The sequence below is a fragment of the Corvus hawaiiensis genome, chromosome 1, assembly GCF_020740725.1.
Source record: "Corvus hawaiiensis isolate bCorHaw1 chromosome 1, bCorHaw1.pri.cur, whole genome shotgun sequence".
Classification (NCBI taxonomy): Eukaryota; Metazoa; Chordata; class Aves; order Passeriformes; family Corvidae; genus Corvus; species Corvus hawaiiensis.
Window position 1 is genome coordinate 95,614,300 of NC_063213.1, and position 23,416 is coordinate 95,637,715.

Consider the following 23,416-nt stretch of genomic DNA (forward strand, 5'->3'; position numbering starts at 1 on the left):
CTCATTAAGGGTTATTTCAAGGGCTGGCGAGGGCATGTGGGGCACCTGCTGTGCCGCAGCTGCTGCTGGGGGGCAGCCGGGCCGTGGGCCGGAGATGATGTCTTGAACAAGGCTCACACAAAGCAAAGCATCCCCTGGCACAGCCGAGATCCCCGCCAGGGATGAACCTGGCTGAGGCCTGCTCCCCCATCCCTGCTGGAAAAAAAACTGGAGCAAAATTTCTGCTCCGGGTCGGGGAGAAGCTGGGAGCACCCCGCAACAAAAGCCTTGAGCCACCCGCCTGGCAAAGCCGTGCGGGGCCGGGGCTGCCCTGGGCGGCTCTGCTTGCGCTGCCCTGCCTGGGTACCACCCCAGTGGGAGGGGAAGTTGGTGGGGTGGCACCCGCTGGGCAGGGCCAGGCTGCTGAGTGCGCGGCTGCGTTTGGATGCCAGGCTGCAGGGTACAAGGTCGATTTGAGTGCCCGGCTGCAGTGTGCAGCTTGTTTTGGGTGCAGGGTCGTTTGTGCTGCTGGTACCAAGGCTGGAGGGTGCGGGTGGCCGGCTGCAGGGTGCGGGCTCGGCCGGGGTCCCATCGGTATCGGGCGGCTGCCGGGCCCGGGCGCTGCGGTGCTGGGCGGAGGCCGGGGATGCCCCAGCGGTGGAAGGTGCCGGTGCCCGTCCGCGCGCTCCGCCGCTGCAGCCCGGGGCGGGGGGGCCGCGCCGTCCCCATCCCCATCCCCGCCGCGTCCCCGCCCCCGGCCCGGCCCGTCCCCTCCTCCCGGCCGCGCCGCCTCCCGCCCGCTCCGCCACTGAGCCCGCAGCGGCGGCGGCGGCGGGCGCAGGCTCCGGGCGCCCCGGGGCCCCGCGGCGGCCGCTGCCCTGAGGCCGCGGGGGATGGCGGAGGGGCCCCGGGGCGCCCCGCCGCCGGGCTCGCCCCGCCCCGCCGCGCCGCTGCCCAACGGGCCCCGCGGCGGCGGCGGCGGCGGCAGCCCCGGCTCGGGCTCAGGCAGCAGCAGCCGCGAGGACTCGGCGGAGCGGAGCCCCGCGCCCGCCGCGCCCCGGGCCAGCATCATGAAGGTGAGAGCCCCCCACCGGCACCGGCCCGGCCCCCCCCGCGCCCCGGGCCCGGCACCTGCGCAGCGCTGGGATGCCGAGCCGTGTCCCCCCGCCGAGCCCTGCGTCCCCCCGCACCGGCTCTGTCCGCCGCTTCTCGCTCCTCCTGTGCCCGTGGAGCGGCTCCGAGGAGCTGCAGAGCAGCCGCATCCCCGGTCGCCCGGGGGTCGCCACCTGCCCGCGGTGCTGGTCGCACCGGGACTGACACGGCGTCCCCACGCCCTGCCCGGACTCAGGGTCCCCAAGGGCACAGTCTCGCCCGGCCCGGCTCTGTGGAGTGTCCGTGGGTCGCCCTGTCGAGTGCCATGGCCACGCTGCAGCATCACCGGGTCCTGCTCGGGGCACCCCTGGGTGCCAGTGAGAAGACGCCCGCTCCTGCCCCTCGGGCAGCTTCTGCTCTCCCGTGCTCTCTCCTGCCAAGCACTGAGCCTTGGGCCTGGCCTGACCAGCTTGCAGTGTGCTCCCAACCCCTGGTGTTGGTGTTGCCGGGCCATGGTGGGCCCGGGGGCCAGGGAGGGTCTCAGGGGTCTCCCAGCTGGGTGGGCAGTGGATCACACGTATGCTTTCCTAAATGAACCCCCCTGATTGTGCTGATGCCAGCGGTACTAGCTGACACAATAGGTCACGTCCGCCCGGGACTCGCCTCGCTGCTCCCGGCAGCCTATTTTAAGCTGAGATTGCTCCGGTGCTATTAATACCCCGTGAGGGGGCTGTTCCCGTGGTGTCCCAGCCCCGCTCTTCTGTCCCTGGGATCCAGTTTTCTGGACAGCGGTGTCAGGACCCTGATTCCCTGCCCGTGCCCGCCTGGGCTCTCGCTGCAAACTGTTGCGGGGGCGGCCGGGCTGTGCCCACGCGGTGATGGCACGGAGACCTGCCGGTGCTCTCGTGCAACCAGAGGCTGGTGCCAGTGCGCCGTCTGTGCCCGGTTTCCTTGGGGACCTTGCCGGGGTCCCTGCTCCTCCCGGGACGGACCAGCATCCTTCCTTACCCAGGGGCCATCCGTGGGCGCCGCGGGCTGGGAGTAGTGAACCTCTCGCTTGCCCCCGGGCCGGGCACATCTCTGTCAACACCTGCGTCACCACGGGATTTGTCCTCACGTGAAGGTCGGGTGGCCCAGGGCCAGAGCTGGCAGGGGAGGGCGCTGGCCCGGGAGGAGGTCAGACCCGGACAGTATCCCCAGCTTGTGCTGATCCGTTGTGGATCTCCGAGTCCATCCGAGGCCTAAGTGGCACTGGAGGCACATGTGGAAAGAGCTGTCAGCTCTGTTATTTTTTGGGATTTCCAGAAAAGGCTGGAGGAGTGAATCTGAAAGTGCGACTCACTAGCTGTGTGGAGACAGGGGGGCCCGAGCTGTCCCCTGCAGTGTCCCTGTGACCTGGCTAGAGGACCTGCTCCCTTCTTTCTTCCCAGGCTGAAAGTGGAGGGGCCTGGTGGTCCCGTGGCCTGGGGGGATGTTGGAGAGGAACTTAGGGGTATTGGATCTGTTCTTCCCTGCTGCAGGAGGTGTCCCTTCTCTAGCATCTTGCTGTTCTGTCCCCTGAGCCCCCTTCCCATCGTGTGCCAGCCCCAGGAGCTGTGTGGTGTCTCTGCTGGGATCTGGCTCCATGGCCCCTCGCTGGGGAGTGGCAGCTGGTGCTGCGGGGAGTGGATGTGTCAGTCGCTCTCTTCCTGGCAGGGAACAAACGACGGTGAAAAAGCCCTGGCTGTGCTTGGTCTCCCAATGCCTCAGCTCTGAGGCTGCTGCCTGCCTGCACCCCTGCCCACGCTGCCCAGCCTGGGATAGGGGTGGTGGGGAGACCCGGGACCTGGGGACTTCAGCTGCAGATGATTCACGTCACGGCCAGGCTGGGGGATAAAGGAAAGAGAGGGACGACTGATGGGCCCTTCTCCATCCCGTGCTTTGAGAGTGGGTTACGTGGCCGGTAACGGTGGCCGTCACGTGGAGGCTGAGATTAGGGCATCAGCGCTCACCAGGTCACTAATGCAGGAGATAATTGGCTGAAAAGGTGCTTAACACATGCTGCAGAGCTGGGCTAGGACATGCCCTCTGTGCCCAGCCCACACTCACCACTGGCATCGTGGTCGGTGCTTCGCTCTACGGAGCCCTGCCTCCTCCCTGCCAGCTTGGTGGCACAGTGTGAGCAGGATCCCTGCTCCGGCCGGAGCTCTGCCCTCTGTGTGGGGGCGTTCCGCGCTGCCATGGCCACGGGCACCATGTCCTCCCAGCTCCGCTGCTGCCTTACTCGTCAACTGCCTGTGCTGCTCCTGCCGCGCCTTGTCCAGCACTTCGTGGGGTGACCTCAGGGTTGAAGAGCACCTGGAACAGCCTGTGAAGGGGCTGCCAGGGAGCAGCGGCTCTTCCCTGCCGGGCCCCAGGCCGCACTCAGGAGCTGCAGACGGGAGACTCCTTGCACCCACTGTCCCCTGCTCGCCGCTTGCCCGTGCAGAGGGAGAAGCAGAACCTGTGTGCTGCAGGGCTCCCTTGGGTCTGTGCCACACATCTGCACCCCAAAGTGCTGCAGCGGGCATCCCCTCCCCTGTCCAAGCCTGGGAGGGTGGGGGTCTGCAGGGAGGGCGTTCCGGCTTTCACCCTGAGCCGGGGTGGTCGGGGGGCCGGCGGGGCTGGTGCCGGTGGGGTGTGTCTGGCTGCCTGCCGTGGGCACAGCTGGAAGCAGGTCTCTGGCTCTGGGTGCACGCAGGCCCCCCGCCCGTGTTTCCTTTCCGGATGGATTTCCTGTTTTCAGCTGTGGGGCCCGGTGCGGAGCCGCCCGGGGTGGGTGCGCCGGGCGGGGAGCGGGTCTGCAGAGATGCGGGGGTCCTGCCGGGGGCAGGAGCTGCGGCCCTCGGTGCCCATCGCCCCGCGGCGGGGTGGGGGCCGCGGCTGCTCGTCAGTGGGGCGCTCAGATTGCAGCTTGCAGGAAGCTCCGGCATCGAGTCCTTCCCCGCAGGGCTGGCCGGTGGCGTGACCTGCTGCTGAGCCCCTGCCGACCCGGGATGGCTGGCACCGAGGCGAGGTCTTGGAGCTCGGCCAGCTCCCTGGAGCAATCTGGCAGTGAGGGGATGCAAACAGCTCCCACATCCGAGCTCCAGGATAGTAGGATGTGCCTAGCTTTAACAAGGGGCTGAGGGCTGGTGCTGGTTCCTCCTTCCCTGGGCCGTTTTGTCTCGGGTATCCCTGGAGGATTCCCCATTACCTGGGGAAACCATACATCCTTCTGTGCGACCTATCCCGAATGCCCTTGGCTGTGGCTGCCTGGCCCCACAGGACAGATCCCGACCCTCCAGGATCAGGCACGGGATGTTCTTGCCTGGGCACAGCCCCGAGCGGGAGCTGTGGAGGCTCTCGGGGCGCTGGAGGGGATCAACCCCTCACCTCCAACCTGGGCAGCTGAGCAGGACCTGCCTCTGACAGAGACACCACCAGATTAGAGGTGACTCACCATAATCTTGAAGAAGTGGATTAAATCTCCTCCTACTGTGCTACTTAATGAAATCCATCCCATAATACACTCCCGGCCCTGCTGTTCCCCCTCATCCCCTGCCAGCCCCGTGGCAGCTGGGTCCCCCCTCCCTGTAGTGAGGCAGGACAGAGTGTGGGCATGAGGTGCTGGCAGCACACAGACCATGCCCTCGTGACCCTGCGCTCTGTGGGACAGAGCCGTGGCCGGGGTCGTCCCCAGCACATGCCAGTGGCTGTCCTGCCCTGCTCCTCGCAGAAGAGTGAGGGGGTCTGTCTTGGGCTCCCTAGGAGCAGCTCTGCTCACGCATCACATGCCGGGCTTCTGTTTTCCTCTGGTGTCCCCAGGCCAGAGATGCAGGGGCTGTGCTGGGCTGCTGGCACATGGCTGTGCCTGTGAGGGTGAGTGAGCAGTGGGGAAGGATCCAGCTCAGGGCCAGGAGCAGGAAGGAAGGAAGGAAAGCAGAGTTAAAATAAGCCAGAGAGTGAGCTGTGAGGGAAGCCAGGGCTGGAGCTGGCTTCCAGCCCCCCGGAGAGGGGCGGACTGGAGTGGACTGGGCTTAGCGTGGTGCTGGGACACCCTGGGCCACCCTGGGGCAGTGCTGTACTCTGCTTTGGACTGGGGCAGGGGGACCGTGGGGCAGGAGGGTGATGGGAAATGGTGGGGCATGTGCTGCCTGGCTGTCCCTGATGGCTCTGCCCCTTTCCCACCCTGGCAGGATGGCTCCCGGCAGCGGCTGCCGCAGAAGAAGAAGACAGTGTCCTTCAGCTCCATGCCCAATGACCGCAAGATCAACAGCACAGCTGCCTGCATCTCCCTCATGCTGGAGGGCTGTGAGCTGAAGAAGGTGCGCTCCAACTCCCGCATGTACAGCCGCTTCTTCGTGCTGGACGCCGACATGCGCTCTGTGCGCTGGGAGCCCTCCAAGAAGGACTCAGAGAAGGCCAAGATTGAGATCAAATCGGTCAAAGAGGTGCGTGTGGGCAAGAAGACGCCTGTCCTGCGCAGCAATGGCCTCTCCGACCAGTTCCCGGATGAGTGCGCCTTCTCCATCATTTATGGAGACAACTACGAGTCCCTGGACCTGGTGGCCAGCTCAGCAGATGTGGTGAGTGCCTGGGTGATGGGGCTGCGGTATCTGGTGTCCTATGGGAAGCACAGCCCTGAAGCGCCCGGGACCGGCCACCCCAGCCTCCGGACGTCCTGGATCTCCTCCGTCTTCGACCTTGCTGACCTGGAGAAGTCTGGCCGCATCCCCGTGTCCCGGGCTGTGCAGCTGATCAAAGCACTCAACCCTGGCATGAAGACCTCCACCATCGAGCTGAAGTTCAAGGAACTGCAGAAGGCCAACGAGCGTCCCGGCATGGAGGTGGCCTGTGACCTCTTCGTAGAGGCATACTGCGAGCTCTGCACCCGCCCTGAGATCTTTTTCCTGCTGGTCCAGTTTTCTAGCAACAAGGAATACCTGGGGGTGAAGGACCTGCTGATGTTCCTGGAGGTGGAGCAGGGCATGGAGGGGGTGACAGAGGAGAAGTGCTTAGAGATTGTCAGCAAGTATGAACCCTCCAAGGAGGGCCGGGAGAAGGGCTACCTGGCCATCGACGGCTTCACGCGTTACCTGCTCTCTGCTGACTGCTCCATCTTTGACCCACAGCACCGCAAGGTCTGCCAGGACATGGCACAGCCCCTCTCCCACTACTACATTAGCTCTGCCCACAGCGCCTGCCTGCTGGAGGACAACTTCTGGGGCCGCTCAGACATCAGTGGCTACATCAGTGCCCTGGGCCTGGGCTGCCGCAGCATCGAGCTGGTGCTGTGGGATGGCCCTGAGGGCGAGCCCGTGGTCTACACCAGCCCCTCAGCTGCCTCCTGTGTGCCCTTCCGTGCCGTGGTGGGGCTGATTGACCAGCACGCCTTCACTGCCTCTGCCTACCCCCTCATCCTCTGCCTGGTGGTGCGCTGCTCGGCCCCCCAGCAGCGACTCGCTGCCCAGTGCCTGCGCAAGACGCTGGGGGAGAAGCTGTACCTGGAGCCCCCCAACCCCATGGCGTCCTACCTGCCCTCCCCGGAGGAGCTCAAGGGCCGCATCCTCATCAAGGGCAAGAAGCTGCCGCCCACCTGCGAGGACAGCGAGGGGGAGGTGTCGGACGAGGAGGAAGGCTGGGAGCTGGCGCGGCGACTGGGCCAGGAGGACCGGGAGGCACCGGAGGGAGGTGGCCTGCGGCGGGTGCGCCTCAGCCGTGAGCTCTCAGAGCTGGTGAGCCTCTGCCAGGCAGTCCCCTTCCAGGACTTTGAGAGCTCACGACGTGGGCAACGCTACTGGGAGATGTGCTCCTTCAGCGAGGTGGAGGCGGGACGCTTCACCAACGAGTGCCCGGCTGAGCTGGTCAGCTACAACAAGCGGTTCCTCTCCCGCATCTACCCCAGCCCCATGCGCATCGACGCCAGCAACATGAACCCCCAGGATTTCTGGAAGTGCGGCTGCCAGATGGTGGCTATGAACTACCAGACACCAGGGCTCATGATGGACCTGAATGCGGGCTGGTTCCGGCAGAACGGGGCCTGTGGCTATGTCCTCCGCCCGGCCATCATGCGGGAGGAGGTCTCCTACTTCAGTGCCAACGCCAAGGACTCCCTGCCCGGGGTGCCTGCCCAGCTCCTACACCTTAAGGTCATCAGCGGGCAGAACCTGCCCAAGCCCAAGGGCTCAGGGGCCAAGGGGGAGGTTGTGGAGCCCTATGTCTGTGCTGAAATCCACGGCATCCCGGCTGATTGCGCTGAGCACCGCACCAAGACAGCCCTGCAGAGCGGGGACAACCCCATCTTCGACGAGAGCCTGGAGTTCCAGATCAACCTGCCGGAGCTGGCCGTCCTGCGCTTCGTTGTGCTGGACGATGACTACATTGGGGACGAGTTCATTGCCCAGTACACCATCCCCTTTGAGTGCCTGCAGCCTGGCTACCGCCATGTCCCCCTCCAGTCGCTGGCCGGCGAGCCCCTGCCCCACGCCACCCTCTTCGTGCACGTGGCCATTAGTGACCGCCGTGGCGGGGGCAAGGGGCACCGCCGGGGGCTGGCAGGGCGCCGGGGCCGCCGAGTGCGGGAGTACACTTCCACCAAGGCCACTGGCATCAAAGCCATCGATGAGGTCTTCCGGACGGCCACCCAGCCGCTGCGGGAGGCCACTGACCTGCGGGAGAATGTACAGGTACGGACCCTGCAGAGGCACTGGGGGACCTGGTTTCTGCAGGGGAGGATGGGGCTGGACTGAGAGTGGTGGGGAGCCCGGGTGTCCCCCTTTCCTTGGGGGATGTGAGCGAGGAACCTTACCTGAAGCAGAGAGCTGTGGGAAATGGGGGTGTTCTGGTGTCGGGGGGCTCCTGGGGGTCCTCCCAGCTGAACTCCTGACACTGGTCACTGCCTGCAGAATGCGTTGGTCTCCTTCAAGGAGCTGTGTGGGCTGACACCCGCTGCCAACATGAAGCAGTGCATCCTGACGGTGTCCACATGGCTGCTGCACAGTGACAGTGCACCCAGCGTCACTCTCAACCTGGCAGAGCAGTACCCCCCCATGGAGGCCCAGGGCCCCATCCCTGACCTGCTGCGCAAGGTCCTCACTGCCTACGAGACGGTAAGTGCCATCCTGCCGGGGCTCGGCGCCTTGGGGAGGCTCCTTGGGGTCAGTGACACTGGGACCAGCACCCTGCCAAGGACGGGGGACCCTGAACTCACTGTACCCATCCTGGGGCAGGGGAAGGTGAGCGGGTAGGGGGCTGCATGAGGGCTGCCCAGGGAGGAGTCTTGCCAAGGCACAGGCTTGTCCAGATCGGTCTGACCCTGGGACGCTGCAGCCCCCACCCTGTGCCTGCACTGCCTGTCCCTTGCCCGGTCCCACCAGGTGGGAGAAATCCCATAAATAGCCACAGCCGGAGCTGCTTCCTTCTTTTGTGTTGAAGGGAACCTGGCCACTGGCTGGGTGCTGGTCACACCATACCTGGCCATGTGTGGTGAGGTGGGGAGGGCCAGACCCCAGGCACTGCGGTGGTGAAGGGGGCAGCCCGTGATGAGCCTCGTGTCCCCATCCACTTGGCCAGGGGGCAAAGGGCCAGGGTTGCCCAGCTCCTCATGCTGCCCCTCTCTCTAGATGATCCAGACTAGCCGGACGCTGATCGAGTCTGCTGACGCGGTGTATGGGAAGCTCATCCAGGCACAGCAGGCAGGTGGGTCCCGGAGGGCAGCCCCAGCTCCAGTGTGGCTCTGGCAGTGGACCCAGGCATGTCCTGGGGTGCTGGGGCTCAGGGCTTCCTGCATTGGGGCAGGGTGTGGGTGGGTGGGCTGCAGAGCTGTGTGGTAGGGAGCAGCAGAGTGGGGGAGGCTGATGAGGAAGCGGGGAAGAGTCATTAGCTGTCAAACGCCAGAACATAATTAGTGCCAGAAATAACAGGCTGGGGCTGACGGCAGAAATGGCAACTGAGTGTTAAGACTTCCCAAACACATGGCAGAACCCACACAAGCAGGTGCTGCTGCCGCCTGCCCTGGTCCTCCCCCGACTCCGGCAGCTGCCTGGGACCTCTGGCCCCCCTCCAACCCCAATGGCTGCATGGCCCCTCTTTCGGCTGGGACCCCACAGGGATAGCCCCACCAGCTCCAGGGGCTTCTGTGGGCTCCCCATGGGGCTGGGAGAGTGTCAGGTGCTGGAGGGGCTGGGGAAGAAGAAGGGGGCCCTGCTCTGCTCTCCCCGCCATGCCAGCCTTGCTGCCAGCAGCCGTGTTTGTTCCCTGCCTACGCGGCAGACGGAAATCTACCCGAGCTCTTGGCTTTCAGCTCTGCCACTGCTGCGAGCGCTGGGGGAGTGGAGCAGTGGGGCATGAGCTGCAGAGCACAGGCTGGTGCTGTGCCCTCCTGTACTGCTCTGGCTGCTGTGCTGCAGTGCTGCAGGGCAGAGGGGGATGTGCAGCCCCTCGGGGTGCTGATAGGCAGCAATTTGGCGGCTGCAGCCCCCACCCCCATGCCCTGGCGCTGCCTGTCCCTGCTTTCATCCTGGCTGTGCTGTGGACAAGCCCCTGTGGTGCCGGCATGGCCGGTACCTTGCTGGTGGGAGCTGGGGGTCCGGGGAGCTGCGGGCTGCAGCAGGGGCGCAGGGCCGTGGGCGAGCTGATTGGCAGCGCGAGGGCGAGCGAGCTGCGTGGGAGCCCTCGCGTGGGCCCAGAGCCGGTGCTGCGTCAGGAGGGGTAAATATAGCACCCACTCACGAGGACATCACGTGGTGCACGGTGACGGGTTCCACGCTCCGATGGGGGGGCCTGGTGGCCCTGCTCTGAGCCCCCCGGATGAGCCATGGAGTGCAAGAGTTGTGCCTCTGCCCAAGGTCTTCACTGCCCTTCCAGACCTCATGGTCTCCGGAGTCCAGAATGGCCACAGGCTGCAGCTGACCCTGGTGCTGGGGCGTTGAGGGTTCCTTTGGCCCATCATTCGAGACATGGAGGACTCTTGAGGCTGCTGGGGCAGTGGGGAGCCCACCCAGCCTGCAACCCCATGGTGGGCAAAGGGCATCCCTCTGGCTTGGTCCCTGCTGGTCGTGGGTGGTGGCTGTCCCTGTGCCAGCGCCCCTGCACCCACTGAGGGGCTCTCCCGTCAATGCAGGGATGGATTTCCACAAGGAGCTGCACCGCATTGAGACCAAGGAGGGGCTGCGGGGCCGCAAGCTGCAGAAGGCGCTGGAGAGCTTCGCCTGGAACATCACTGTCCTCAAGGTGAGGGGCGAGGGCTGCGGGAACACACCTGCCCTGCCCTGCCCTGCCCCCTCACCCTCCTGCCTCCACCCTAACACCCCCCCTGACATCTCCCCACAGGGCCAGGCTGACCTCCTCAAGCATGCCAAAGCGGAGGCACTGGACAACCTGTGGCAGATCCACAATGCGGGACAGTCCTGCGGCATTGGCAGGAATGGATCAGCCTCGCCGGAGCCTTCCCGGCTGCGTGCCCCGCTGGAGCCCATCCCTGAGACAGACGGAGGTGGAGACACAGCATCCTGCTGACCCTGGTCTGGGGCTCGGGGGCCCAGACTGAGCACCCCTGGCCACAGGAGCCAGGAGCAGAGAGCCCCAGCCTGCCTGGGGAATGTGTGTGAGGCTGGGTGTTGAGGGGCTTGCACCAGAACTCAGTGGAGAGGCTGGGGAGAGATGTCCCTGCTCCCGGTTGCCCCGCCAAGCTCTCAGAGGACTCATCCATCCCCTCCAGCTGCTCCTGGAGCCAGTACTCTGCCCTGGGGCCAGTGGGGATGCTGGTACCCCAGTGCCCATGTGCATGTACCCCCAGCCTGCTGTGCCAGATGCCACTTGGAAGAGCAGCCCCAGGTCTGGGCTCCCGTCCACCCTCCCCAGGGCTGCAAGATTTGCCTTCACCAGCCCTGGGGAAAACCTGGCCGGCAGGAAGGGTTCTGGCTGGTCCTGTCCATAGCATCCGTGGGGTCCGTACTATGCAGAGGGGTTGGAAGGCTCTCTGGTGCAGCAGCTGTGGGGCCAGGGTGTCACTGAACAGCAGGTGTGGCTTCTGGCATCAGGGAAATGTTTGGGTTCATCCCCCAGGGCAAGGGAGTTCCAGCACGAGCAAAGACTGGACGTAGCCTGGGGTTGTGGAGTGTTATAAAGAGTGCAAGACCCTCCCTGGTGCCCTGTGGCTCCCTCTGTTTCAGGCATGGGACCAGGGTGGGACAGTGTCACCAAAGGGGATGGCAGGTGGCACTGGGTACAGGACCCTGGTGGCACTATCCCTCCCTGGCACCAGCCAGGCGCAGGGTGACGGCTCCCCACATCAGTCAGGGAGCTATACAGCTGCTGGCACCCCTTTGTTCAGGGGATTAATTAGCCTAATGGGGCTTTGAGCAGAGGCTCAGCGCACCACCGCGCTGCGGCCAGAGCCGGCCAGCGCTGACCTTCAGCCCCTTTATGCCAGCCCAGCAGCGTGGCCCATGGGCAATTATGGCCTCATTAGTGCCAGGCACCCCGTCCAGTGAGTACCCACACAATGGGGAGCTGCAAATGAGGGGAAAGGCCTGGACGGTCTCCGGGCTACCGGCCCCAGCGCTCCCACGTCTCCCAGAGACCAGTCACTCCTGCTGCCCCAGCGTTATTTTTGGCAGCCCTATTGTGCTGGGCCCTATAAAGCAGCAGTGGCAGTGCAGGGTGCTGTGCTGTCGGCTGCCCGATGGGACATGCCCCAGAGCCGCTCGGCCACCTGAAGACCCCAAGAAGGATGCAGGTGCCCAACACCAAGGTGGGGCTGGGGTGCTGCAGCCCCTGGGGTCAAGAGAACAGCGATGGGTGGGAGGTCGGAATGTAGGGCTGGGGGTGCAGGAGGGTCTGGCCGGTTTCTTGGGAAGCTCCAAGTGTGCAGCAAATCCCCGGGAGTCCCCAGCCGCAGCCAGCAGCCGATGAGGGCAGTTCTTGGGAGGGAGCTGGGCATGCAATGCCTGCAGCATGGGCGCTTTCGCTGCTTGTCCCGTGGCACTGGACAGCGAGAGGAGAGTGTTTGCCACAGCTGCTGTGTGCTGGAGCAGGGGTGCAGTGAGGACACCTCCACATCTGGCTGCTGGTTGGAGCACAGGTGAGGGTGCTGGCTGTCACCGAAGGGTGACATTCCAGGTGCACCTCGGGTGTGGGGCTGGGCCCCTGCGGCAACAACCAGGGCAGGGGGGAGTTGAAACACCAGTGAGCGCAGCAGGGGGGGCAGTCCTGGGGCTGTGCTGTCCCCCCCTCTCTGCCCTGTCGCTGGCCTGCACTGATGCTGTCCGTTGCTCCGGCAGCCCCGGCGAGCTGCCTGCCTCCTGCTCCTGCTCCTGTTCTGCTCCCTGGCTGCTGCCCGGCAGACCCTGCCCCACTGCTGCCGGCAGAAGACCTGCTCCTGCCGTGTCTACGACCTCCTGCACGGCATGGGCAACCACGCCGCTGGCATCCTCACACTGGGCAAGAGGAAGAGCGTCCCCCTGGCCTTCCAGAGCCGGCTCTACCGCCTGCTCCATGGCTCCGGCAACCACGCTGCGGGCATCCTCACAATGGGCAAGCGCGGGCAGCACCCTGGCACCACCTGCCACGACTCGCTGGGCTGCCCTGCGGGCACGGACGCCCAGCCGACAGCGGTACCGCGAGGTGCTGACAGCAGCCCTGCCGGCCCCAGGGAGTGCCAGGGACACTCAGGGAAGGACCTGAGCTCGAGCCAGGCCCAGGGAGCTGCAAGGAGCTTTTACTGAATGGGATGGGGGCAGCGGGACAGAGAGGGGATCCCTGGCAGGATGGACTCCGGGGACACACAGCCGGAGCTCTAAAGTGTAAATAGCACTTTTAGATACCTCCTCCCAGCCCTGGCCCTGGCCCAGCCTGCTCAGGGCACCGCGGGCACCGCGGCCTTTTACAATAAATGGTAGCCTGATGTCAGCCGGCTCTGTTGTTTCTCTGGGGAGCGGTTGGGCGGGCTCAGCTCAGCGCCGGGGCAGCTGCCGGAGCAAGCGCCTTCCTCCGCGGTGCTCGGACTGGGCTCATCTGCGGCGCCTGCACCGCGGCGTGCGCGGGACCAGCTGCCTGGGGGCAGTACCAGCACAGAGGTTACCCGAGGTGCGGCGGCTCCTGCTCCTCCTGCAGCCCCCGTGGGCCCGGGAGCGCCGGGGGTGAGCGGCTCCCGTGGCCGAGCGGGTCCCGGTGCCTCCCGGTACGGCGGCTCCGGTGCCGAGCAGGTCCCGGCGCTACCAACCCAGTGCCCCCCCCGGGCCAGATCGCCCTGCCCGCGGGCGGGGAACGGTGCTCGACGGTGCCGAGGCCCCTCCCGGTGCCGGGGCGGGGCGGGGCGGGAGCCCCGGGCGGGCCGGGATCAGCCTGCGGCGCTGCGGAGGGGCCGGGGGCGGCGGAGGCAGCCCCGCCGCCGCAGCCCCGCGGCGGGCGGCCGGTCGGGCGGGACGATGCCGGTGATGAAGGGGCTGCTGGCGCCGCAGAACACCTTCCTGGACACCATCGCCACCCGCTTCGATGGCACACGTACGGCTGGGACGGGACCGGGGAGGGGCCGTGGCGGCGGCGGGGGAAGGGGGGGAGACCGGGTAGGGGAAGCCGCTGCCCCTCAGGAGACGGCGAACGGGACAGGGCTCGGCCCGGCCCCGCAGACCCCGCAGCTCGGCCGGGCGCGGCCACCCACGCGCTGTCCGGGGACCGTCCCGTGTCTGGGCTCCGGAACTCCCCGTGTCCGTGTCCCGGGCCGCCCCCGCGATGCTCTCCCCTCTCCCGCCGCCGGTGCCGCTCGGTGTCGCCGCAGCCGCGCTCAGCACCAGGGACAGATCCCGGTGCCGGCGGGAGGGGCGCGCGGGGCCCCGGGTGGGGAGAGGGAGATCCGAAGAGGGCACGGTCGGTCTCAATAGGCCCGGGCTGACCCGGGATTCCCGGGCCCCCGCGCTGCCCCGTCCCGTGCCCGAGTGGTGCCCGTGTCCCCGGCCGCTCCGTGTCCATGTGCCGGGGCCGGGATGGATTGAAGCTGGGATGGATTGAAGCCGGGATGGGTGATGCCCGGCCACCACATGCTGGCTCCAGCACCGCTGGCACCATGCAGCCCCCCGGGAACGGGCCGTGTTCAGGACTGACCTCAGCTTCCCTTCAAAAACACCTGGAGCAGGTGTCTCTCGGGCCAGCTGCCAGCAAGGCTAAGCATCTCCTCCCTTGCTGGGAGCGACTGGCATGAAGATGGCACTGGTAGCCTGCAGCCACCTCCCAGGGCACCACTGAGGCACTTCAAGCACCCTGGCGCATGTGGTTGCTGCAATGCTGAGCTGTCTCCTGGCCTGGAGTGACACGGGGCAGCCCTGGTGGCTCAGGGGGTCCTTTGGCCAGGGGATCTGGGATTTGGGGTGTTACCTTCAGGGCTGCAATGTGTGAGAAGTCTCTCTTCCCCGACTCCGACCAAGCTGCGCCTGGAGGTGACAGGGCAGAGCCACATGTGCCTCGTGATGGTGATCCCACTGTCCCTCTGGAGGGGCAGAGCTCCTGGATCTGACTCTCCAAGGGAAGAGTCCCCCAGGAAGCTGTCTGCAACACCACGACCAAAGCCTTGGGAATTTGCCCCGGAGAGCCTGGCTTTGCCCCCAGTGCTCTGGCAGTCCCCTGTCCAAAGCTGCCCAGCTGCCTCCGGGCACTTTTAAACAGCGTGGGGCTTTGCCGGTTTGATGTGCCTCTTATCGGCTTTATCTGCCATGGAGAGGGGTTTAGCACAGTGATACCCGGTGGGAAGTTAACCCTGCCTCTCCCGGGCAGCCGCTGCTCTGGGCCCCGAGGCACCCGGCCAGGCACACTGGCCACCATGGCTGGGGTCTGCCAAGCCTGCCAGGGCCACATCCTCCAGCTCAGTGAGCCACTCCCAAATGCAAACCCTTGTTTTCTGTTCTAATAACACATCCTGGATATCACCATAATCCCAGCTTCCCAGAGCCAAAATCTGGCCTTAGTCACAGCTTCAGGCTATTTTTGCTTCTCTGAGCTAATCCTGGGCTGAGCCGTGCTGTGGTGGCCCCACGGCACCCCCATCGGCCAGGGCTGCCTGCAGTCATCATTGCCTCCCCTCCCTCCCGCAGCATCTTGCTGCATTTGCCTTGCCCTGGCACCACTCTGCCCATGTTGTGCGGGTGCTGGCATCACTGTGGGCTCCTTTCTTCTGTGAGAGGGGGCAGAGCACATCTACCTGATCTTGGCTGTGTGGTGCAAGGGTCCTGTGCTGGGGACCCACCACCGGAGACCATTTTGGGGCTGGGGATACCCTGGTCTGCCCACGCTGGGTTCCACTGCAGCCCATGCCAGCTGCACACCCGCTTCCTTGGCACCCTGCTAACGAGTCCATCTGTCTTGCTGGTGCTGTGGGACAGGGGCTGCGGCTGGGGGCTGTGGGGCAGAACAGCTGTTCTGTGATTGGGCAGGGCATGGGGCTGGTGACGGCTTTACTGTGGCTGGTGCCACCCCCGTGCCAGGGCTGGGGATGCTGGGGAGGCTCTGTGCTGCTCAGAGGCCGAGGATGCTGTAATTCACCTCTGGCTCATGCCAGCTGGGCACTGGCCCTTGACTTCCCACGGGCTCATGGCTTTTCTCCCACCCTCTCAGCTGGTGCCCCAGCACCCCACACCTCTGGGGATCTCAGCACCACAGCTGGGCACCTCTGGGCTGGATGCGCCCAGCCGGGAGCGGCTGCTCCCACTAAGCTCCCTGAGCCCTGGCAGAGCTGGAGTGGCAGATGGCGAGGGGGAGGTGTGAGCTGCCTCGCGTGGGTGATGGGGGCCGGAAGATGGATCCAGGCTCCTTCTCCTTCCAGTACGTGGGGCTGGGGTCCTGCCCGGGCTGGGGCCTTGGGGACAGCAGGACAGGGGATGAGCAAGCTCTGGGAGCAGCTAGGGGCAGCCAGCAGCCAGATGGAGATCTGGCTCCACTTCCCAGGGGGACACGTGGAGGACCGGGAGGGCTGGGCTGCTGTTTGTGCCCCCTGAGGTGGCCCCAAGGCCTCGGGGGCAGCTGTGTCTCCTTTCAGACAGCAACTTCATCCTGGCAAACGCACAGGGCCGCTGTGGCTTCCCCATCGTCTACTGCTCTGATGGCTTCTGCGACCTCACCGGCTTTGCCCGCACCGAGGTCATGCAGAAGAACTGCAGCTGCCGCTTCCTCTGCGGGGCTGAGACCAGCGAGCCCATCCTGCAGAGCATCGAGAAGGCGCTGGACAGCAGGCAGGAGTACCAGACCGAGGTCTGCTTCTACAAGAAGAGTGGTGAGTGGCACGTGGGGCTGGGTCCCTGGCCACAGCTCCAGCTGGGATTTGGCCCTGTCATGGCCCTGGGGTGAAGCTGCTGAGCGGTGGCGGGGGCTGCCCTGCCTTCACCAACTCTCTCCTCCACCCAGGAGCTGCATTCTGGTGCCGGCTGGACATCATGCCCATCAAGAATGAAAAGGGGGAGGTGGTGCTCTTCCTCTTCTCCTTCAAGGACATCACAGACAGCCGGGGCAGGAGCTACCCGGGTGACAAGAAGGAGGGTGAGCCATGGCTGCAGAACGGGGATGGGATTCAGGGAAGAGTGTGTGCAGTGGGGATGTGGCAAAGGGGTTCTCTGTTCCCTGGTGGGTCCTGCCTGCCACGTACACCCATGGCACAGCACTCCCACTAACTCAGCATGCCTTGTCCACTGCAGAGAAGCAGAGGAGCGAGAAGCAGAGGAGCAAGAAGCCTGGGAACTCACACCTGCGGGCTGCACGGAGGCAGGGCCAGACCATGCTGCACCGGCTCAGCAGCCAATTTGTCCGGAGGGACCGTGGCGAGATGAAAATCAACCGTGTAAGGACCTGGGGGACCCTCAGTTTTGGCCAGTGCCCCCCATGCTGGGGCTGTGGTAAACTGGCAGTGCAGCAGCTCTCCTGAGAGCAGCCCCCAGCAGAGCCCAGCCTCACTGGGATGCTGTTCCCATGCACATCCCTCCCTGGCCTGCCAAGCACCAAAATGCCCCCGAGCTCTGGCAGCCACACTGTAGCCAGGCTGCACATGTGTTTGGTTGGCAGCAGGAGAACCCTGTGGGTGCCCAGAGCTTGCTGTGCAGACCTGGCAGCTCTGGCAGAGCTGTGCCTCTCCTCACACACTCACTGTCAGGAAACCCCAGTGCTGGCTCTGAGCATGCTCTGGGGAGCGCCGTTACCAGGGTGCCAGAGCTGGGGAGCTGCCAGATGGGGCAGGGACCAGAGTCAGTCCTGTGCCAGCCCCTTCGCACGGCTGCTGTGCCCAGAACAGGGTCCTTGGGCACCACCTGCAGTTGTGGGGACAGAGAGAGGGTCTGAGAGCTGCTGGGCCCCAGAGCTGACGAGCAGGCAAAGAATATCAGTGAACCAGTCTTGAATTTTGGGGATTTGGGTGGGATGGCCCTGGCTCTGCCCTCCTCTGCCCCAGCATGTGAAGTGGCACCTGAGATGGTTCCAGGCAGCAGTTGGCATTGCCAGGGGATTACTGTTAATAGCAATGACATCACGTTAATTGATGTGCTGTAATCGGGCATTCTGTGCCCGTCTCTGAGGGTGACCTCAGTGCAGGAAATGGGTGTCCATCACCCTGGCATCAGGGGGTGCCATCTGGTTGGCAGGACTCAGGAGGAGGGGTGGCTGTGGTGGCCCTCACCCCTCGTGTGGGATGGCCCCTGCACCATCCACGTACCCCCCCACGCTTGCTCCTGCAGAACGTGTTTGAGAACAAGCCGTCCATCCCCGAGTACAAGGTGGCCTCAGTACAGAAGTCCCGCTTCATCCTGCTCCACTACAGCATCTTCAAGGCCCTCTGGGACTGGTTGATCCTGCTGGCCACCTTCTACGTGGCTATCACTGTCCCCTACAACGTCTGCTTCACGGGCACAGAGGACAGTCTGTCAGCTGCTCGCAGCACCATTGTCAGCGACATCGCTGTAGAGATGCTCTTCATCCTGGGTAGGTCCATGTGCAGGGCTGAGCACCGATCCAGGATAGAGGACATGGTAGGGCAGGGATGAGGGGTGATGGAGAGGGGAGTTGGGATTGCTGTGCCCCTGCTGTTGGTCCTGAGCACACCAGAAGTGAGACTGATGTTGGCCGAGGACCCTGGCTCAGCTCTGCCAGCCACAGAAGGGGTGGTGAGGGCTGGTCCTGCTCTCCTGGGGCAGATATCATCCTGAACTTCCGGACAACATACGTGAGCCAGTCGGGCCAGGTTGTGTATGACCCTCGCTCCATCTGCATCCATTATGTGGCCACCTGGTTCTTTGTGGATCTGATTGCTGCTCTGCCCTTCGATCTGCTCTACATCTTCAATGTGACTGTGGTGAGTGCTGCTGGCACAAACACAGCCTTCGACAGCAAAGCTGCTGCCCACCTCCCTGCCCCTCTCCAACACCCACATCTCCTGGGGATATTTGATGCCCTGACAAGCCCTGACCCTGGCTGCCTCCTGGGTGTTGGGCACATGGGTGCAAGGCTGCTTGGGGATGAGCTGCCTCTGGCATGCCCTGTAGCCCATGACCCTCCTGGCAGCTGTGGAGGTGGCGAAGGATTCCTGCCCTGGGGGTGGTGTTGGGGTCCCTTCTTGTCCCTGCCTGCAGCTCCACCAGGTTCACCTTCCTGCCTGCCCCCCAGACCTCGCTGGTTCACCTGCTGAAGACGGTGCGGCTGCTGCGGCTGCTGCGGCTGCTGCAGAAGCTGGACCGGTACTCGCAGTACAGCGCCATGGTGCTGACGCTGCTCATGTCCATGTTCGCGCTGCTGGCGCACTGGATGGCCTGCATCTGGTACGTCATCGGCCGCAAGGAGCTGGAGAGCAACGACCCCCGCACCTGGGAGATTGGTGAGTGTGGGGTGGAGACACGCTTGGAGCACCGGGGTGCCCCCGTGCTGCTGTGAGCGCTGCTGTGGGACAGCGGTGCCATGGGCGCAGCCCTTACAGCTGGCTCCTGCAAGTGCTAACCCCGGGCTGTGCTTGGCAGGCTGGCTGCACGAGTTGGGCAAGAGGCTGGAGGCTCCCTACATCAACAATTCGTTGGGGGGCCCCTCCATCCGCAGCGCCTACATCGCCTCCCTCTACTTCACCCTCAGCAGCCTGACCAGCGTGGGCTTCGGCAACGTCTGTGCCAACACTGACACCGAGAAGATCTTCTCCATCTGCACCATGCTCATTGGAGGTGAGGCCAGGAGTGGGGCTGGGCAGGGCACTTGCCTCGGGCTGCCAGACCATTGTGTCCCAGGCAGGGTGCCGGGGGAGGTGATGGGCGTGTGTGCCCTGTGAGACAGGCCTGGCCTGGGGTTTGGGGAGCAGTCCCCCCGTGCTGTGCCCCCGGCTGCCCCTCGCTGGGCCTGACGCTGCCCTCCTGCCCCCAGCACTGATGCACGCCGTTGTCTTCGGCAATGTCACGGCCATCATCCAGCGCATGTACTCCCGCCGCTCGCTCTACCACACCCGCATGAAGGACCTCAAGGACTTCATCCGCGTCCATCACCTGCCCCAGCAGCTCAAGCAGAGGATGCTGGAGTACTTCCAGACCACCTGGTCGGTGAACAACGGCATCGATGCTAACGAGGTAGGAGGTGTTGGTGGGGCTCGGCCAGCCCCCTCCAGCCCCGATCTGCACCCAGCGGGGGCGCGCTGGGGCTGGCAGGACCAGCTGTGAGAGTGGTGCTGGAGGGACCAGGTCTGGGGCAAATTCCTGCCAGCACGGGGAGTGGGACAGGCACATGGAGCAGAAGCAGCTGATTACCGCAGCCAGGGCCTGCCTCTGCCAGCCGGGACTGCTGGGCACTGCTGAGACACCAGCTCAGCAGTGAGATTCCCCTCTCCGGAGAGGGACCTGTCCCCTGGGGCTGCCGGGCTGCGGAAAAGCTGCTCCCTGCTCCCCGCCCCTCACACCCAGAGCCCCGGCTCCGCTCTCCCCAGCTGCTGCACGACTTCCCTGACGAGCTGCGCGCAGACGTGGCCATGCACCTCAACAAGGACATCCTGCAGCTGCCCATCTTTGAGACGGCCAGCCGGGGTTGCCTCCGCTCCCTCTCGCTCCACATCAAGACCTCATTCTGTGCCCCAGGGGAGTATCTGCTGCGCCAGGGTGACGCGTTGCAGGCCAACTACTTCGTCTGCTCCGGCTCCCTCGAGGTGCTGAAGGACAACGTGGTCCTGGCCATCCTGGGTGAGGGCAGGTGGCGTGGGCTCTACCCCAGCCCTTCCTGCTGCCTGGCAGAGTGAGGGCCTCAGGGCTTGTATCACTAGCCCACCTCTGGTCCCCTCCTGCAGGCAAAGGGGATTTGATTGGAGCCGACCTGTGCAGCACAGACCAGGTGATCAAGACCAATGCCGACGTGAAGGCACTGACCTACTGCGACCTGCAGCACATTGGGCTGCGAGGGCTCTGTGAAGTGCTGCAGCTCTATCCTGAGTACGCCAGCAAGTTTACAGCTGACATCCACCAGGACCTGACCTTCAACCTGCGGGAGGGCAGCGAGATGGAGGTGGGTGCGTGTCCTCCTTCGCAGGCCCCTTCCTGTCCTCGTGGCCCCGGGGGCTGCACATGGCAATGGAAGGGGAGTCTGTGCGCCCCCTGCTCGCAGTCCCCAGACTCCAAGGCTGGGGTGGGGGCTGCAGCTTTGCCACCTCGGCATGCAGGTATGTCCAGTCCTGGCTCTGCACAACCCAGGGAATTTGCAGAGAGAGCACTTGCAATGCAGGAGGCTGAGGTAGATGGAAGGGTTGGAAATGGGGTTGAAGAGAACTCGGGGCACCACAGGACAGACAGCCAGGGCAAAGCCCCCTGGAGTGCAGCATGCAGCTGGGGGCTGCGGGTTTAGTCATGCTGATGGCTCCAGCATCTGGGAGGATGTTCTGCTGCAGAAATGGCTCTGCCGCACTTTTCCTCCCCCGGCTCTGCTGAGAGAGGCTTGGAGCTCCTCCGGAGCATCTTGTTGGTACCCAATTTCCCCCTGAGTCTGGTGGAGGTGGTGAGGGAGGTCAGTCTCTAGGTCTCAAACAGCTCTACCAAGACCCACTATGTCCATAACACAGGAGGGGTGTAAACAAACCAAGAGTGGAGAATGCCAGGAGTGTGCACCAGGTTGTGCACCTCCGTCACCCTCCCCAGCTGGCTGCGCACTCCAGACAGAGCTAGTGCTCTGATGGCTGAGCCAGGGCTGGGATTTGGGGTGCAGCCTTGACTCTGGCTCAGGACACTCAGGCCAAAGTTGGGCAGCTCATCACTGACACGGCAGCAGCAGAGGAAGGAGAGCGGATGAGGGGTAGCAGAAGCTGGTGCTGAGGCTGATGTGTGGGGCTGGGGAAGGTTTGGTTGTCCAGGGGAGCACCGAGAGGTTGGGGGGGCTGCGGGCCCGTGGCTGGTCCCTGTGGAGCTGTGCAGCGGGTCCCTCCTGCTGCTGAACCGGGACCGTCTGCTCTCCCTGCAGGGGCTCTGCCGCTACTCCCGGTCCCCGAGGCTGTCGCAGGCGCCACAGGTTCGTCCCTTGCCGAGGCCATGGGGGAGGACGGGGCGGGCGAGGACGGGGCGGGGATGGCCGTGCCTGGGACCAGTCCTGACCTCCCGCCCGCCTGCAGCCTCGTCCGGAGAGCGGTGCTGCCCCGGAGAAGGCCCTTCCCTCCATTGTGGAGGATGAGGAGGAGCCCGACGAGGTTTTCCAGCAGTCGCCTGCTAGCACCTCCCGCCGCAAGCTGCTGCTGCCCGCGCTGAGCAGCTCAGTGCGCCGTGGCTCCCTGAGCAGCCTCCTGGGTGATGAGCTGTGCCAGGTCTCAGCCCTGCGGCACAACTGCCACTCCCCAGCCCGTGGCAGCCGCGGCCGCAGCCCCTCTCCACAGTGCCGGCGGGACACCCGGCTCCTGGAGCGGGATGGTGGCGTGGGCAGGAGGCCGGCCAAGCTCCTCATCCCCTCCCTGCACACTCACGGCCCACCCGACCTCAGTCCCAGGTACGGCTGGGATGTGCCGGTGGCTCATCCCGCTGCTGTGGGTTTGTGCCAGCCGTGCTGCGAGGGGTCCTGCGGGGCTGCTCAGATGGTGGCAGAGGGGTGAGGGGGTGACGCGGGACAACCCTCACCCCCTCCTGCTCTAGAGTCGTGGATGGGATTGAAGACAATGGGGGGACGTCAGAGCCACAAACCTTCTGCTTCAACGTGGACCCGCCGCCGAGTGCGGCAAGGGACTCTCCCACCTCAGGTACTGCCAGCAGCTGCCTGGCAAGGCCAGAGTGCTGGCCCTGGGGCTGGGAGGCTTGGCAGGACACTTGACCACTGTCTGTGTCCTCCCCAGCACGGACTGACGCAGGCGGCCCAGCCCTGATGATGGAGGCAGAGGAGATAAAGCAGAACATCAGCAGGCTCAACCAGGAGGTGTGGTGGGGACCAGAGGTGGAAGCATGTCCCTGAAAACCCCGCGGACATCGGCCAGTGCTCACTGCTGTCTGTCCCTTTCCAGATCAACCACCTCAACCAGGAGGTTTCGCACCTCAGCCAGGAGCTGCAGGGCATGATGGAGCTGCTCAGGAGTCACCTGGGCGCCCCGCATCCCCCCGTCTGTCTCTGCCGCCTGCCCGCGGCCGTCCCGCCGCCCCCCCGACCACCGCCGCCCGCTGCCCCGGTGCCCCCCTCGCCGCCGGTGCCCCACTCGCCGCCGGTGCCCCCCAGCTCCCTCAGCTCCCCCACCGCCAGCCCCCGGGCCAAACGCTGCCCCGTCCGCAGCCGCTCTGCCCACGCCGCCGCCCTGCACCCCTGGGTGGGCGCCGAGGGGCCGCGCCCGCCGCGAGCGGACACCCCCGGCCCCGACCCTCGCCGGGGCTCGGACTCGCAGCCCCCCTCGCTGCCGCCCCGCTCCGCCCGTTCCTTCCCCGGCTGCTCGGCCGGGGCTTGGCCCCGCGCCCGCCCGCAGCCGCGCTCCGGCTCCACCAGCTCCCACTGACCCCGCGGGCACCGGGGGAGCCTTCACCGGGGGGCTCCGCTCCGGGTGACCCTGCCCGGAGGGGTCCTGCCCGCCACCCCAGGAGTCCCCCGGGACGCCGCACTCCGAACACTCGCAGGGATTTTGATACGGTTTTATACTCTTCGCCCACGGGGCCTTTTCTACAACCCGGCCGCGCCCGGCAGCCCCGCCCGGGACCCCCACCTGCCCGGGGCCGTGCGACGTGGCGGGGCAGCGCAGCCCCGGGGCACCCGCGGGGCCGGGAGCGGCGGGCGGCGGGGATCTGGAGAGAGGAATCCGGCAGGGATCTGGCGGGTGGAATCCGGTGGGGATCCGAAAGGATCTCCGGGAGGGTCTCCGGTTTGCCCGGGGGTCACGGCCGCTGCCGCCCCTCCGCAGCTGTAGTTC

General features: G+C 65.5%; 3 protein-coding genes across 5 annotated transcripts; all 3 read left to right on the forward strand.

Annotated features, from left to right (window-relative positions):
• Window positions 1-872: 872 nt before the first annotated feature.
• Window positions 873-11,213, forward strand: LOC125332134 (inactive phospholipase C-like protein 2). The gene is made up of 6 exons (XM_048316786.1): window positions 873-1,055; window positions 5,268-7,757; window positions 7,977-8,180; window positions 8,694-8,769; window positions 10,193-10,302; window positions 10,402-11,213. Exons 1-6 carry the CDS (start codon window positions 873-875, stop codon window positions 10,585-10,587), a joined length of 3,249 nt encoding a protein of 1,082 aa, XP_048172743.1. The 3' UTR covers window positions 10,588-11,213.
• Window positions 11,214-11,318: 105 nt separating this feature from the next.
• On the forward strand, window positions 11,319-12,981 carry HCRT (hypocretin neuropeptide precursor). The gene is made up of 2 exons (XM_048316797.1): window positions 11,319-11,824; window positions 12,354-12,981. The coding sequence occupies exons 1-2, from the start codon at window positions 11,756-11,758 to the stop codon at window positions 12,795-12,797; spliced, it is 513 nt and encodes a 170-aa protein (XP_048172754.1). The 5' UTR covers window positions 11,319-11,755; the 3' UTR covers window positions 12,798-12,981.
• A 456-nt stretch (window positions 12,982-13,437) lies between these two features.
• Window positions 13,438-23,340, forward strand: KCNH4 (potassium voltage-gated channel subfamily H member 4). Of its 3 annotated transcripts, none has more exons than XM_048316807.1 (16): window positions 13,438-13,575; window positions 16,097-16,330; window positions 16,462-16,593; window positions 16,749-16,891; window positions 17,778-18,021; window positions 18,234-18,391; window positions 18,703-18,910; window positions 19,050-19,244; window positions 19,441-19,640; window positions 19,994-20,243; window positions 20,348-20,562; window positions 21,508-21,555; window positions 21,656-22,023; window positions 22,167-22,270; window positions 22,364-22,443; window positions 22,529-23,340. In XM_048316807.1, the coding sequence occupies exons 1-16, from the start codon at window positions 13,500-13,502 to the stop codon at window positions 23,006-23,008; spliced, it is 3,135 nt and encodes a 1,044-aa protein (XP_048172764.1). In that variant the 5' UTR covers window positions 13,438-13,499; the 3' UTR covers window positions 23,009-23,340. The 3 variants fall into 3 exon arrangements, with proteins under 3 accessions (XP_048172764.1, XP_048172770.1, XP_048172780.1); XM_048316813.1 differs by having other exon boundaries at window positions 16,462-16,578; XM_048316823.1 differs by having other exon boundaries at window positions 13,484-13,575; window positions 16,126-16,330.
• Window positions 23,341-23,416: the final 76 nt, after the last annotated feature.